The sequence below is a fragment of the Carlito syrichta genome, unplaced genomic scaffold (genome assembly GCF_000164805.1).
Source record: "Carlito syrichta isolate Samal-C Ts95f unplaced genomic scaffold, Tarsius_syrichta-2.0.1 Scaffold169173, whole genome shotgun sequence".
Taxonomy (NCBI): domain Eukaryota; kingdom Metazoa; phylum Chordata; class Mammalia; order Primates; family Tarsiidae; genus Carlito; species Carlito syrichta.
In genome coordinates, this window is record NW_007113269.1 from 107,936 (window position 1) to 122,720 (window position 14,785).

Here is a 14,785-nt window from a genome sequence, read left to right on the forward strand (position 1 = left end):
AGCCTCCCAAAGGCGTGGGATTACAGGTTGAGCCACTGAGCCCGGCTTGGCACATGTTTTAAATGATCCAGCAGCCAAGCTGGGCTCCTTGGTGCTCTCTGGATCTGACCACCATCTCCTCCCTGAGTGCATGGCTTCAGCCTGCCACTCCCTTTCAGGTGCAGTGAAACCCACCTGAGACCGTGGGTCCCTAAGACCCTGTCCCCGTCTCCCCACCCTGCCTTGAGCCACCTCTCTTGTGGCACAGATCACATCCTTCAACATGTGTTAGAATAATCTGTGTGTTACATCTTTGAAGGAATACTGAAGCAGTGGTGCTGTGCCTCTGGGGGGGACCTAAGTGGCCAGGACAGAGGAGGGGCCTGCGCCTCACGGCATGCCTCTCATTCTGAGTGTTGCAGCATGTGTATGTTTCTCTTACAAGGTTTATTTTTCTGTAAAAGTATTTAAATAACAAAAACCGAAGTGATAAAACATTACAGAAAGATATTGGAGAGAGTGTTTGTAACCTCCAAGTAGAGAAAGTGTCCTCAGGCCTGAAGCCCAGAAGCCATGAAGAAAATGATCTTTGTGTCTCTGTATGACCACATACCCTGCTGAACTGTCTTCTCATCCTTGTCAGGGCATAGCCCTGGCCCCTCACAGGGACAATATGCATACGTTGACTTGGAGTCAAAGAGGATGGCAAGGCGCTTCCCGGAAGGCCTCACTGTGTTCACTGATGAAGTGAGTGCAGGTGACCCCCAGGATTGAGGTTCTGCGGAGACCCAGATTGTGGACGGAAGTACCCAGAGGCAGATGAGGCTTAGGAGTCCCAGCACCCTGGCCTCATGGGTCCTCCTGCTTCCAGGAGCTGCCCTGGGGTGCTTGGCCTTCATTATGCCAAGGAAAGAGCCTCTTAGACATGGTCCAGGGAGACCAAGCAGTGAGCAGGGGCTCGGGCGGTCCCTGAGCAGGAGGAAAAGCAGACAGGTGGCTTGCCACGGCATCTTAAGTATCTTTGGACGACTAGCGGCTCCCTGAACTACTTGGCAGGCATGAAGAGACCAGGAGCATCTGCGTCAGCTCCCTCCTGCTGAAGACCCTCGTGGGGGCAGTGGGCAGCAGGGGTAGCCTTGGGGACTGAAGGCCCATTAGGCTCATCCCCTAGTTTCCGAGAGCCATGCTTTCTGGGCAGCTGTACCCCACCCCACTTTGTTCAGTTTGTGAGTAGCTTAGAGTCCTTCCTCCCCCTCAGGTGTGGGCAGCGGAGGGCCGGGAGCTGTCGCCTCTTGGCATGGTATACCCCCAGTCAGCTATAGAGGAGCCATGTGGGGGCAAAGGGTGATGGAGCTGGTGAGGTCCTGGCTGCTGGGTATGCGGGAGGGCCCCTTATCTCAGGCAGTCAGGCACCCGGTGTCTCCTGATCACCCAGGCCTGTTGGAGGAAGTGAGAGAGCAAATGGCTGTGCTTGTTCTCATGCAGATGTCCTTGTGGTACTCAGGATGGGCGAGTGTTCATCAGCAAACTGAACTTCCTTTGGGAAGTGGCCGGTCTGTCTTGCTTCATGGGTGCCTGGCCATCCTGTCTGTGTCGTCACCTACTCAGCCCAGCCTTCCCACAGTGGTCCCTCATGTCCCTGCCGTGCCCACCTGTTCTGAATGGGAACACCCCACAGTCTACCGCCTGGGTTCTCACCTCTGCAGGGTCTGCAGCATGGACTCAGAGGCTGCCCTTCTCCTGGAGGCCACTCGGACCTTCCAGCTCCTCTAACTTATCACTGTGACAACTTATGGGGTTCCCACTGAACCTTGCCTCCCCTCCCCATCTCCCTGGCACGTTGATGCCCACACCCTTCAAGGCCACGTAGCCACTTATGGGGTAGGAGCTGTGTCTGCGGGTGGGAAGGGCACCATCTAGAATCAGAAGACTGGACTGACCCCAGGCCTGCCATCTCCCCTGCTAGAGCTTGGCTAAAAAGTCACCTAACCTGGTGGGCCTATATGTCCTTGTCTTTGAAGGGGAGTAGTGACAATGAGCTCAGAGTTGTCAGGACAAGTGAGATGGGAAGTGACATGCTCTTACAACTAGACAGTCTACCCAAATAGAGCATGTTGGATAAACTGTGGAATGGGCTTAGGTGATAACTGTGCCTGCTCTAGTCAGAGAGTGCACAGGGGTTCTCTGGAAGTCTCCAGAAAGCCACTGGAAATGCCCCTAGCCAACTGCACATTGTGATTACTCTGTGGTATCCTTCCTGACACTGGTGTTGGAAACTAGGCTGGCATTTCAGTGCCTTTTGCTCTGATGCCTTGTGTGCATTAGTAGGTCATATTAGAACCGTATTAGGCCAGGACGGTGGCTCATGTCTGTAGTCCCAGTGCTTTGGGGAGGCTGAAGTGGGAGGATCATGTGATCCCAGGAGTTTGAGACCAGGCTGGGCAGCATGGTAAGATCTCCATTTCTACGGAAAATTTTTAAAAATCCGCCAGTTGTGGTGTTGTGTGCCTGTATTCCCAGCTACTTAGGAGGCCAAGGCAGGAGGATCACTTGAGCCTAGGAGATCAAGGCTGCAATGAGCCATGATTATGCCGCTACAATCCAGCCTGGGTGACAGAGCAAGACCCTGTCTCTAAACAAAACAAGGCTGGGCTCAGTGGCTCAAGCCTGTACTTTGGGAGGCTGAGGTGAAAGGATTGCCTGAGCCTGTGGGTTTGAGACCAGCCTTCTCTTCTGATGCAACATATTCATCAGGAACACTCGCATAGTAGTCTGAAGTGGCAGTGTCTACAGTTAGTGATAAAACATGTGACTGCAAGTGTAAAAGGTTTTTCATTATTCAGCTGCTCATTCGGGCGTGTTAACATGTGCCTATAGTTCTAGCTACTTGGAAGGCTGAGGCGGAAGGATCGCCGGAGCCCAACAGGTTGATGCTGGGGTGGCCGCGAACATGCCAGTGCACTCCAGCCTAGGCGACAGAGTGAGACTCCAACTCAAAAACAAAGCAAAGCAAAACAAAAATCCATATTATGGCTAGGTCTCCATGGGTTCCGACTTGTTCAGTGGTGGCTGCCATTCTCCCAAGGCATGGGAGGGAGGGAAGTGTTGCAAGCAACTAGACTTGCGTTGCCAGCGTGTTGCCCCACTGGTGGCAACCTGAGCTTCCAGCCTTGCCAGCCACCTTTCCTGGGATGGGCTCTGTGCTCCTCCGTTTCCTGGGGGGCATCTCTACTGCATCCCTGCTGGAGCCCCTCCAGGCCTCCCACTGGACCGCTGCTCTCTCTCTCTTGCAGTGTGCCCCCTGCCACCAGAGCCAGAGAATGGGGGCTACATCTGCCACCCCCGGCCCTGCAGAGACCCCCTGACGGCGGGCAGTGTCATCGAGTACCTGTGTGCAGAGGGCTATGTACTGAAGGGCGACTACAAGTACTTGACGTGCAGAAGTGGCCAGTGGAAGCCGGCCATGGACATCAGCTGCCGGCTCAACGAGGGTCAGTCCGCGACGGGCTCTGCCTCCTCAGCCCTGGGTGCCCGAGTGCCCGTGGCCTCCCTCCCTTGGGATCCAAGTTTCTGTGGAGACTGGGGCTGCTGGTGCATGTCCTGCTGCCCAGCCAAGGTGCCTGCAAAGCCCTTTGACACCAGGGTCCCCGTGTGCCTGGCTGAGTGCATATGACCTCTGATTGTGGCCTGCTGGCACCTTCTCTAGTGTCCCTCATTGCATTTCTCCTTGAGTGGAAGTGGGCTATTCTGTTAGGGGCCCCATCTGGCTGAATGTTCAGAAGGCCTCCCACCCCTCCTGTCTTGTCTTGCATGAAGGAGAATCCAGCCACTTGGGAACATGTGTCATGGGGCCATCTTTGCGCTTCCTGTTCAGGCTTCAAGACCAGAACATGTTTAACCTGTGACACCCCAGGATGGGTGGGAACCAGCCTGAGAGTTAAGACCAAAGCTGTGGGATCTTAGGACAGGGCCTGTCACAGCCCCTCCTGCCCCTGGGGAAGAGCATGGTGGGACCTGAGACAGGAGTGGTATACCCATTTGGGGGTGGGGGTCAGTGTTTACTGACCTGCTGCTGAGGGTGGAGCAGAGTGACTTATGAAGGTAACCTTGCCAGGGCTCCCTGGGTTTAGGTGTCAGGTGGGCCTCAGAGGCCAGAGGTAAAAGGATTTTAAATGCAGGATGCAGGAGAGGGAACAGTCCCTTCCAGGGGCTCCACATGTCCACAGGCCATTCTGTGCTGCTGCACCTGAAATGACCAGGCAGGGGATGTTCCTGTATTGCACCATGCAGGGAACATCCGGCAGGATCAGTGGTCAGGTCTTGTTCTGTGTGTCAGGGTACAGAACCCTTCTGACAATGGCTTGTTCTTATAGACAAAGACACCCATGCATCCCTCGGGGCCCCCACACTGTCGATTGTGGCTTCTACTGCCAGCTCCGTGGCGCTCATCCTCCTCCTGGTGGTGCTGTTCGTGCTGCTGCAACCGAAGCTGAAGTCTTTCCATCACAGCAGGTGAGCTGGCATCAGCAGGGTGTCACCATAGGGCCTTGAGTGGTGGAGGGTGCTGGGGCCTCCCAGCCCTTGCTGGTCTGTGTGTGCCAGGGCGGGCCGGGCCTGCCATATGTCAAACTCTGGAGTGTCTGGCGTTGGACTTGTTGCTTACATACGTTTTCTTAGTCCTCATCGTAGCACCTCAGATGGGGGAACCGAGGCTTAGTTGTTCACTCAGGGTTGTACCTCTAGAGAACCGCAGAGCTGAGGTCAAAGCCTGGCTCTTCTTGACTCCACCACCAGGTCACTTCTATCCCATGCTCCTCCAGGTGTGTCCAGTAGCACCAGTTCCTGGACACACTGAGTAAACCTCCAGGCACCCCTTATGAATGCAACCACTGTCCTGTGTGGGTTACAGCCATGCTGCCCATGGAGATACCTGTGGGGAGGGAGACATAATGCCAGCATCTAGGCCCACCCCAGACTGTCTGGTGTGACTGGCGGGGAGCCTTAGCACGAGCATTTCATAAAAGAGCTTCTTGAGGTTCTCTGCAGTGGGGCTCGAGGACCCTTCCCTGAACAGCCAAGGAGCAGGAAGCGGGCACCTCCCGTGCTGCACTTACCTTCCCCAGGCACCACGGCTGTGCCAGTTAGGGGCCCTTTCTCGCAGGCCCTTTCCCCCTCAGGATTGTGTGGCTTGTGTTCATGCATCGCCTTTTACCGGTCTCACCATGCCTCACAGACACGGGCCCAGGCTCACGGCGAGGGAGAATGCGCGAGGCTTGGAATTACAGACCAGGGCGAGCTGGGTTTACCTCTGTGCACTGTGTGGCTTTTCTTACTTTCTTTTGTTTTTGGCAAGCGGGTAGCAGCTATTTTTTAAGGTTGTGAATAGAATAAAGATGATTTGAAGGAAATTGTATACTTGACACAATAAGCTATTTCCACATAAATTCCAACTGCTCTACTCTGCATCTTGTCTGAATTAGGGAGTTTTTCCCCCTATAGTTAACTTGTGAGTTTGTTCATAGTAACTGACTGGTTTTGCCTGACTTGCATAGAAGGGAGATTTGGTTTTCATTATTACCCCATTTACATCTTGTACAATATGACTTTTTAAACAAAAAACATGTATTTTGAATAGCGAAAGGCATGTGCCAGGGCACACACAGCTCTCTGAGCCACCTTGTGGGATTCCCTGCCCAGCAATGGTCCAGCAGCGACAGTATGGCCCCACCACAGGTTCTGTGTCCTTCCTGATGGGCTGGGCTGAAAGGACATGGCAGGACATGGCATCACCTATCATGGGCTTGGCAGGAGTTGGCCTGAGTCCCATCCTGGGGAAACAATTAGACACATCCAGGTTGTGGGACATTCTATGAGACAGGTGGCCTGCACCCTTCAAAAAGTCAATGTCATGGCAGAAGACTGACAGAGAAGTGTCACAAATTGGAGGTGAGATAGGATGTCTGAGTGCAGCCTGTGGTCCACAGTGGGGTCCTGGGTTGAAGCTGAGGCAGATGGATTTTTTAGAGTGTTAGGAAGGTTGGTGTTCTGGTTTTATACCAGTGTTGAGCTTCTGGGATGTGATCATGTGGTGGTTACATCAGAAAGGAGGTTCTTGGGAGGTGTGTGCTAGGGAATATGTTCACCTTAATTTAGATGGTTCAGGGGATAAAGGGGGATTTCTGTGTATAGCAAAAGTGAGCTGCCCAAAAAGTTGTCTGAATGACCAAATCTCACACACGTGATGTTGAATGAAAGAAGCCAAAGGAACACAGACCACACAACCACATTTTCCCTGTGGGTCCCATTCCTGTAAAGATGAAAAGTGTGTAAAGCTAAACTCTAGTGTTGAAGGATTCGTGTTTAGTGGTAAAACTATTATAATAAAAAGCAAATGCGTGGCTTCTGTGCACACCAGGGTAGGGGTTGCTCTTTGTGGTGAGGAAATAGGTGACTGGGACAGCTGCGAGGGGTCTAGAACTTGGGCAGTATTCTGTTTCTTGACCTAGGTAGGGACTTGATGCCAGTATTGCCTTTGGAATAAGACAATGAGCTGTATGTAGATTTTTTTCTGTGTGTTCTTTTCTGTATTTGTTTTATAATTCACATATAATTTTCTTAAAATTTACAAAGTTTTTAAAAAAAGCCAAGCAATGTGGCTGAGTCAGAAGAACACACAGTTCCTCTGAATACCAGCACCATAACCTGTGTTCAACCCTCTCCCTCCCTCTCTCCCAACAGTTCTGTAGTGCTGGAACTCACCAGCACCACAGAGTGCGGTGTACTCTCTAGTACATGCAGTGACGTGGTTCTAGTGTGTCCACAGATATGTGCCACAACCATGCACCTACTTACTCAGCTGTGCTGATGAGTGGCTTTGTTTCCAAGTCTCTAGGCCCCTAGTTCTTGCCAGGACCCGAGGGCTGGGTGACTGTGTACCCTGGGGTTAAGAACACAGTCTCTGGAGGCAGGTGGAACTGGAGTCAAATCCTGTGCCATCCTTCACCAGCTGTGTGACTTTGGGTAAGTTAATTAACTTCTCTGAGCCTCAGCTGCATTCCTGGTGATTACCTAGCCAAAAGGGCTCAGGTGGGATATGTGTGACAGAGTGTTTAAAGTGCTCAGCACGTCCGAAGTGCTCAGGAATGGCAGCTGCTGTGGGTGCCGTTATGAAGCTTATTTCTCCATATGCTTATTCTGATTCTTCCTCTGTCTTTTCCTCCCTCCACCCAGGCGTGACCAGGGGGTGTCCAGAGACCAGGTCTCCATCGTGGTGGATGGTGTCCAGGTTGCGCTGCCGTCCTACGAGGAGGCTGTGTATGGCAGTTCTGGCCACTGCGTGCCGCCCGCTGACCCCCGAGTGCAGATCGTGCTCTCCGAGGGCTCTGGGCCCGGCGACAGGAGTGGGCCACGGGAGCAGCAACCACAGGACCTGGGGGCCTGCTCCCCTGTGGGCGGAGAGGAGGAGGCCCCGGGCCAGTCGGGACTGTGCGAAGCCTGGGGCACACGGGGCTCGGAGACTGTGGTGGTGCACCAGGCGGCCTCCTCGTCCTGGGTGGCTGGCTCGGGGGGCAGCCGCCTGGCACACAAAGAAGCAGCAGACACAGAGAGCAGTGACATCCAGAGCCTTCTGTCCCTCACGTCGGAGGAGTACACGGATGGTGGGTGTCTGCACGGAACCAGAACTGTTTGCTGCCAGGGGTCCCAGCTGGGCGGGAAGGGGATCATGAGCCTCTGTGGTCATGCACGTATTTTTAGCAAACAAAGATGATACCTGGGTACATACCTGCAAAGTAGGATTTCGCCCTCAGAGTAGCAGGTCAGGGCTTGGGTCCTCTCGGGGAAGGTTCCACTGTTGCCTGGGAATTCTGATAGTTTGAAGTCTCTGAAACTGTTCCTGGCCACAGAGCTGGGTTAAATCAGGGTGGACAGCTTGGTGGAGGTGGGTGGAGCCTGTTCTCTTGTTATTATAAACTGTGTGTTCCTGAAAGGTTGGGAACAACAGTGAGGTGTGGGGTGGTGTTGCAGGGAGATAGGAGTATGCAGAGATCATGCTGGGTGGTTGTCTCAGGTCAGCCTCAGGGGACTGGAAATGTGGGTGCTACCAGCCCCGTTTTATAGGGGAGGAAGTGAGAGTGAGAGAAGGTGAGTCACGTGGCCTGTGGCAAGTGGCTGAGGTGGGTAGATCTGGCCCCAGAATCTGCATTTTAACTGCACAGCCCCATGTTGCCTTCTGGGGACTCATCTGCAGGATGAGAGCACTGCCCTGGCCTTGCTGCTGGGTTAGAGTCTGTCACTTAAAGAATACCTTGAATACCTTTCTGTGAAACCCGGTGCAGTTCAGGATGTGGACTCAACCTAGACGTCCTTTTTGCCGGCGAGGACCCAGGCACTCCGGAGCCCACTGAGGGCCTGAGAGGGAGGTCCTACATCTTGGGGTCCTGAGCCTGGCAGTGTCTCAAGAGTTGAGCAGCAGAGCTAGGAGCTGCTGAACACGGGACATGTCCAGCCTCGGCCTCTTCTCTCTTGGCTAGTAGAGAGCCAGGCAGGGGCCACCCATGGCCAACCAGGTTCAGGTGTGGGAGACAGAAATTCCTGGGCAGTCAGCCACACATTGCAAGGTGGCCAAGCTCGCCCCCCCCCACGTCCTCCCAAGGAACCCAGCCAGGCCTGCCCGTCCTCACTGTGCTTTTGTATTGAACTTGCATCCTGAGAGTCTATCCTGTGCCAGGTGCTGGGCAGGGTTTCAGGGGTGACACAGAAATAAGACACTCACTCTCTTCTGCCCAGGTGTCAGTCAGGAAGATGGGGTGAGGGATAACAGGCTTGAGGAGTTGTAGGCTCTGTCAAGACAGGGGTTAGAAAACAAGACACATTGGACAACACATTCATGGCAGACCCTGCCCAAGTTATCTGGGGCTGGTGATACCAGAGGCAGTGGGAGCACAAGGCCCCTTGACATAGGAGGAAACAGACCAGAGAGGGGAGCAATTTAACCTAGGTCACACAGCCGGCAGATGCTTTAGGAGGTGATGGGACTTCAGGGCTTTGTAGCCTTGCAGGATGGCCCTGAGGGGAGGTGACTAGACCAGCAAAGAAGGGAGGGAATAGGCTCCTGCTGGTGGCTTGGATTCCAGGCTAGTCACCAGACTTTGGTGCCCAGTGGGAGAATGAGCCAGAACGACCCAGGACAGAGGCAGGGAAGTGTATATGGATTGTGTTCTTTCTTTCATTGGGGGCTGCATTGGGCTTACAGTGGGATTGGGAGTGCAGTAGAGACCCCTTGGAGGTAACCCTGTGCTCCTTGCTGTCTCCTGCAGATATCCCCTTGCTGAAGGAAGCGTGAGACCTGCTAGGCTCTCCCCACTGTGAGACCCTCAGCCCACCTCTCTCTCCCCATGGATCTGAGCACCTGTTCTCTCCTGCCACCCTGCCTGGATACCTGAGCTGCCGCCTGCGTGTCTGTGTGTCTCTGAGGGTCTGTGGGCCCTCCTCGCTGGAAACTCAAGGAAGATTCTCACTGCCTGCTGGATGCTGGAGGAGTGGGCCTCTTGCCTGGCCCAGCTGTCCCATCTGTCGGAGACATGTTGGAATGTTCTGGACCTCCCTTTCCCTAGTCCCAGCACCCCTGGCCAGCTCCTGGGTGGCAGCCCCTGGCAGCCCACAGGAGGCTGAGTGCCACTGTGTTTACTTGTGCCTTGCCCCACACCTGCCCAGTCTCCCTTCATGCAGGCTTGTCATCCACAAGCCTTAGCAGCCACACCGCTGCCCCTATCACACAGGGCCAGGCTGAGTCTGGCCTGTGTCCTTTGAGGCTGTCACTGCTGCCCTTTGCAGGAGCAGACCCTAGAGTGTGAGAGCCTGTCAGAAGTGGCTCCAGCTGGGGCAGGTGTGGGCCCTGGGCGTGTTTCCTGTGGAGGGAGGATTTGGAAAGTCACACCAGAGCCATCCAGCACCCGCTGTCTGGCTCAGAGGTGCAGACTGCAGTCACTGGTGAGCTGAGTGTTCCCAAGGAGCACCTGGCAGATCCCAAGGGAAGAGGACCATGGCTGCGGGGAACTGTCTTCCTGACATGCAAGCTCTCACTTGCTGCATCCCACATCACCTTCTGGCCCTGTTTTCCCATTTCCTGAGTGTGAGGGGACGCCGCCTGGGCTCTGACCCACACGGCCCTGGCTTCCTCGCTACCCACAGGGCCAACAAGGGAGTGGTGGGGATGCCAGGGTACACCATCTGGTCCCTGGCAGTCTCTGGGGTCCACCTTCTAGGTTTGTGGTGAGGGAGGGAGGCCGAGAGGCGCAGACTGAGGCCCGCTGGCTGCAGGCAGCTCCAGCCCGGCCCCAGGTCCCCCTCACCACGTCATGTGCCTTAGGAACTGTGCCCAGGAAGGGGCCCACTGCCTGATGCTTCTTCTGCTCCTGCCCTGCCCACTGCCTGCATGTCATGGCTGACAGACAACTCCTCGTGTCCCAGCACCCCGGGGGAGGGGCTTGGCCCATGCCCCCAACCTTACTGGCCTGCAGTGGGTGGATGGGGCTCCCTTGGCCTGCCGGCCGTGGCTGAAGGCCAAAGGCCAAGCCCTGCGCCTACCAGGCTGCACCACCTCCAGAAGCTGCCTGCGGGTTCAGGAATGCTTGCTTTGCTTTTTGTTTTCTGAAGCGCTGGGCTGGGAACCTTTGCAGCTGGCCCTGTGCTGCCTACCTGCTCCTCCCTGAGCCTCTCCTTTTGGGGTGGTGGCAAGAATAAAAAGCCTGGCACACCCTCAGTTCCTGCCTGACAGAGCAGCTGGGAAGACAAGGGGCATGGCCTTCCAGCCCGCGGCCTCAGCCTCCTGCCTCTGCCCTCACACATGCACTTTACCACCATGGGTCCCTGCCTCCCGCCGTGTCTTCCTCCCTTCTTCCTCTCAGGGTAAGGGCAGTGCCTTCTGTGCCTGTCAGCCCCTCTCATGCATCCCCTCCCAGAGCCCTCAGTTGTCGTGCCCAGAGCCCAGGCCAGCACGGTTAAAAAATGGGTTGGAGAAGGTGCTAGAACTGGAAGGGAGATGGGACTAGCATGGCCACCTGGGAGGGCCCCCTGCCGGCCGGCCGCCTTAAGCACACTCCCATGGTGCCCGTGTCTTCCTCCAGAACGAGAAAGCAGGGATGGGGGCTGAAGCCCCACTGCTGACTGTCAGCTTTCGTTTCCCACTTCCCAACACCTGCTTCTATTCAAGGATATTTTTTTAATGAATGATCTTACCCTTTTCTATTTTGTTCTGAGTTTTCCCCCTAAGCCATTGCACTTTTTGTTTGGGGGTCACAAGGTTACCCAGGTGACCAGTGGGGCCCTTGGTGACATGAACGGCATCCTTCTCCCCAGCGCGGGACACATGCCTTCCCACCTGCTGGAGAGCAAGATGATGGGGCAGAACCCCTCCCACTCGTCATCGACTTGGACGAGGCCCCCGGCCCACAGTGCAGGGGCTCATGCCCCATTGCTAAAGGCCATGGCAGCCGCTTCCCAGTTACTCCCTTTTCCCAAAGCAGTTTCTTAACCTGGGCTTTGTCCCCTGCAGAGGGATTAGGAATTCCACAGCTGCCTTGAGGTGGGGCTTGACACAGAGACAAGGCCGTGGGCAGGAGGTGTTAGGAAAGGGCTGCCTGGCAGGTGGAGGAACCTGGTCCCACCCACCAGCGGCTTGCAGCTGAGCCTAGGCTGCCCGCAGGACTGGGCCTGGCGATACTAGCCCAAAGGACTTTTAAAAGGGTTTGGATTTTTGCACACGTGAGCTGACTGAATGCAGGTTTCATATCCTGGAGACTTGCAGTCACATTCTAGTGACCACCAAGAGCCAGAGCATGGTGAGCTCACTTGCCAGTTCCGTCCCTTCCTGCCCTGGATTGCAGGTAGGCGCCACCTTGCCATCTCCTTTCTGAGGGCCACAGACGCATCCTGTCTGAGTGCTGTGAGTCTGCTGGGCTGGAGGCGCTTCAGCCTGCTTTTCACAAGCACTCCATCTGCAGGCGCGTCTGCCCTGGCGTCCTCCCGCTTCTCCTGCCCTACTCCTCCCGCCCCAGCTTTATAGTTCTGGGCAGAAGCCAGTAGCACTTCAGACAAAGGGATACTCTTCCTGCTTCCTGGTGGTGGCATGAGCCGGATGGCATCCCCCTCTCCTGCCCGCTGAGCTCAGACCCCTCACTTCCCACATGGCCCCCTTGTGTAGAGAATGGAGATACCGATGCTGATGTTTCTAGGCCTTGCTTTTTCCCCCTTCCTCAAAGAGAAAAAGGGCCTATTGGGAAGTGGCACGTGGGCTCAGCCTGAGTCCAGATGTGCTTGCCAGGCTGATGAGGCAGGAGTCTCTGGGGGGGTTGCTGTGCCGGGGAAGGTCTCGGTGAGTCTTGCTTGGCAGATGTTTGGTCTGAGGGGTGCAATCCTGGCTCCCTGAGGGAGAGGTGGCTGACTCTGATCCCGGGTGGAACCCTGGTCAAGTTGCAAGAAAGCCCCAGGGAGACCGGAAGGCTGCAGGGTGGGGGGGTAGGGGGGCAGTCCGGCAGCCCCCTCTCCCAGGTGACTGCACCTTGTGAGCCCTTGCAGAATGGTACTCACAGGATGGTCTCAAGCAACACTTGTCAGCAACTCTGTGCAGGACGTCACTCAATCAGTTTGGGTTTGCTTTATTTTATTTCATATATATATTTTTTGGTATCCTGTACATTGCAGTGGGTGTGAAGATAGTATTTTAATATTTGTATAAAGTTTAATTTAATTTTAATTGTTCTATGTATATAACTGCATTTCTAAGTAATAATTAAAAAAAGTTCTTATGAAGGCCATTGTGGAAGATGTGCTCCTTCCAGAAAGCGTCTGGGAAAAAGCCCGAGGTTGGAAAGGGCAGGCTCCCACAAGCTGAGGCACTGGTTTTCTGGAGAGTGCCTGGTGGGGTGGAGAGGACCACTGGGAAGAGGGGAGATGTGAGGAGACGGCTGGGCCAGGAGGGGACTGCTGGGAGATGGGCAGTGGTGCAGGGAGGAAGGCCCACACACAGCCACCTCATTCCGCTGCTGTCTCTGCGCCAACCATGTGCACCCTCAGGGACTCAGCCGTGCAGAAGATACTGTGAACTGGACCCTGGGTCCACATGGCCTGTCCCAGGTGCCGGGGGAAGGCAGGCACCTGTGGGTGAAAAGGTGCTTCAGCTGAGGGGGCTGGTCCTGCCCAGCAAGTGCAGAGCAGTGGGAAGCATGTCCTGTTGAAGAAGAGACCAAAAGGGTGTCGCAGCCCTGCAGGGCGGGAGCAGACAGGAGCCCCCACCAGCGTAGTTGGGATCATCCTGGGGCAGTAGGAAGCCCCTGAACAACTTTAAGTAACGGGCAGGGTGGCCATGGTCTTGTCTACGTGAGAAACGATGGTGGTCTCTACAGGTGATGGTGGTGGGGCTAGGAGAAGCTGGTGGATTCAAGAGATGCTTATTAAGAAGTCAGAATCCACAGGGGCGGGTGGTGGCTGGATGTGGCGAAGAAAAAGGCATCAAGATTGCTAGCGTGGCTGGGCGCAGTGGCTCACACCTGCAATCCTGTTGCTGGGTAGGGTGGGATGTGGTGCCCGCTTCGCAGGTACTGTGGCCTGTCACAGAAAGGAATTTCAGAGCTGTCAGTATCATTTTATAACAGCTTATTAGGGAGAAAGAGAGGCATGCTCGAGAGGCATAGGCGTCTTGAAGGAAAGACCATGCGCTTGGCTTTGACAAGAAGCTTTATGTATCTTTACAGTGATTACTAAGCTAACCAATGAGCCAATGGTCACAAGTTTTTTTTTGTTTTGTTTTGTTTTTTGAGCTACAGTCTCACTCCATCACCCAGGCTGGAGTCCAGTGGCATGCATGCTCATGGCCACCCCAGCATCGACCCATTGGGCTCCGGCAATCCTGCCTCAGCCTTCCAAGTAGCCGGAACTACAGGTGTGCACTACCACACCCAGCTAATTTTTTTATTTTTTATTTTTAGAGACAAGGTCTCACCAAGTTGCCCAGGCTGGTCTTGAACCCACAGGCTCAGGTAATCCACTCGCCTTGGCCTCCCGAAGTGCTGGAATTACAGGCTGAGTCATCGAGCCTGGGGATCACAAGTTTTAATGAGTATCTCTCAGCTTTCTAAGGTCACAGGGACCTTCTAAATAATTAAAGTTGTTGCCTAACTAGATTTGGGCTTTTCTTAAGATATCACGTTTGTGTTTTGGGTAAGTTCTTATTGTTTCTGTGATTTACTGCACTGGTAAATCCACATTCCAGCCCACAAAGTGTTCAGGTCTGGTTGGTCAGGTGAAGTTCGTGTGCTGATAAGAAGATGTCTGAATGCTTACCCTGTTTTAGCTAATCTGCCTACAATAAACCTATCTATGTCCAAACCATACTAAAATAACCTGCCTCAAACCCAACACTTTGGGAGGCTGAGGCAGGAGGATTGCTTGAGGCCAGTTCAAGATCAGCCTGGGCAACATAGCGAGACTCCATCTCTACAATAAAATGTTCAAAAATTAGCTGGGCATGGTGGTATGTGCCTGTGGTTCCAACTACGCTAGAGAATCACTTGCTATCACACCATAGCTCTCAAGCCTGGGCCACAGAGGGAAGTCCTGTCTCTTAGAAAGGAAAAAAACATCAGCCAGCTTCTGACTTGGGCAGCTGGGGAAGGCATCACCACATTCTCTGAGATGGGGAAACAGAAGCAACAGTCTGGGACATGCTGAGTTGGAGGCGCCTACATGACAGCCAGGTGAGATGCCACCAGGCAGATGGGATTTACATCCAGGCCCCAGAAAATGATGA

At 54.5% G+C, this 14,785-nt stretch overlaps 1 protein-coding gene across 1 annotated transcript in view; it reads left to right on the plus strand.

Moving 5' to 3' along the window:
- Window positions 1–9,367, plus strand: part of SUSD6 (sushi domain containing 6) — a 38,100-nt gene extending 28,733 nt beyond the window's left edge. Inside the window, exons 2-5 of the mRNA XM_008051240.2 lie at window positions 3,273–3,470; window positions 4,353–4,491; window positions 7,210–7,637; window positions 9,297–9,367. Coding sequence (XP_008049431.1) covers window positions 3,273–3,470; window positions 4,353–4,491; window positions 7,210–7,637; window positions 9,297–9,322 — 791 coding nt within the window. The 3' untranslated portion in view covers window positions 9,323–9,367. The remainder of the gene's footprint in view (window positions 1–3,272; window positions 3,471–4,352; window positions 4,492–7,209; window positions 7,638–9,296) is intronic.
- The last annotated feature ends 5,418 nt before the right edge of the window (window positions 9,368–14,785 follow it).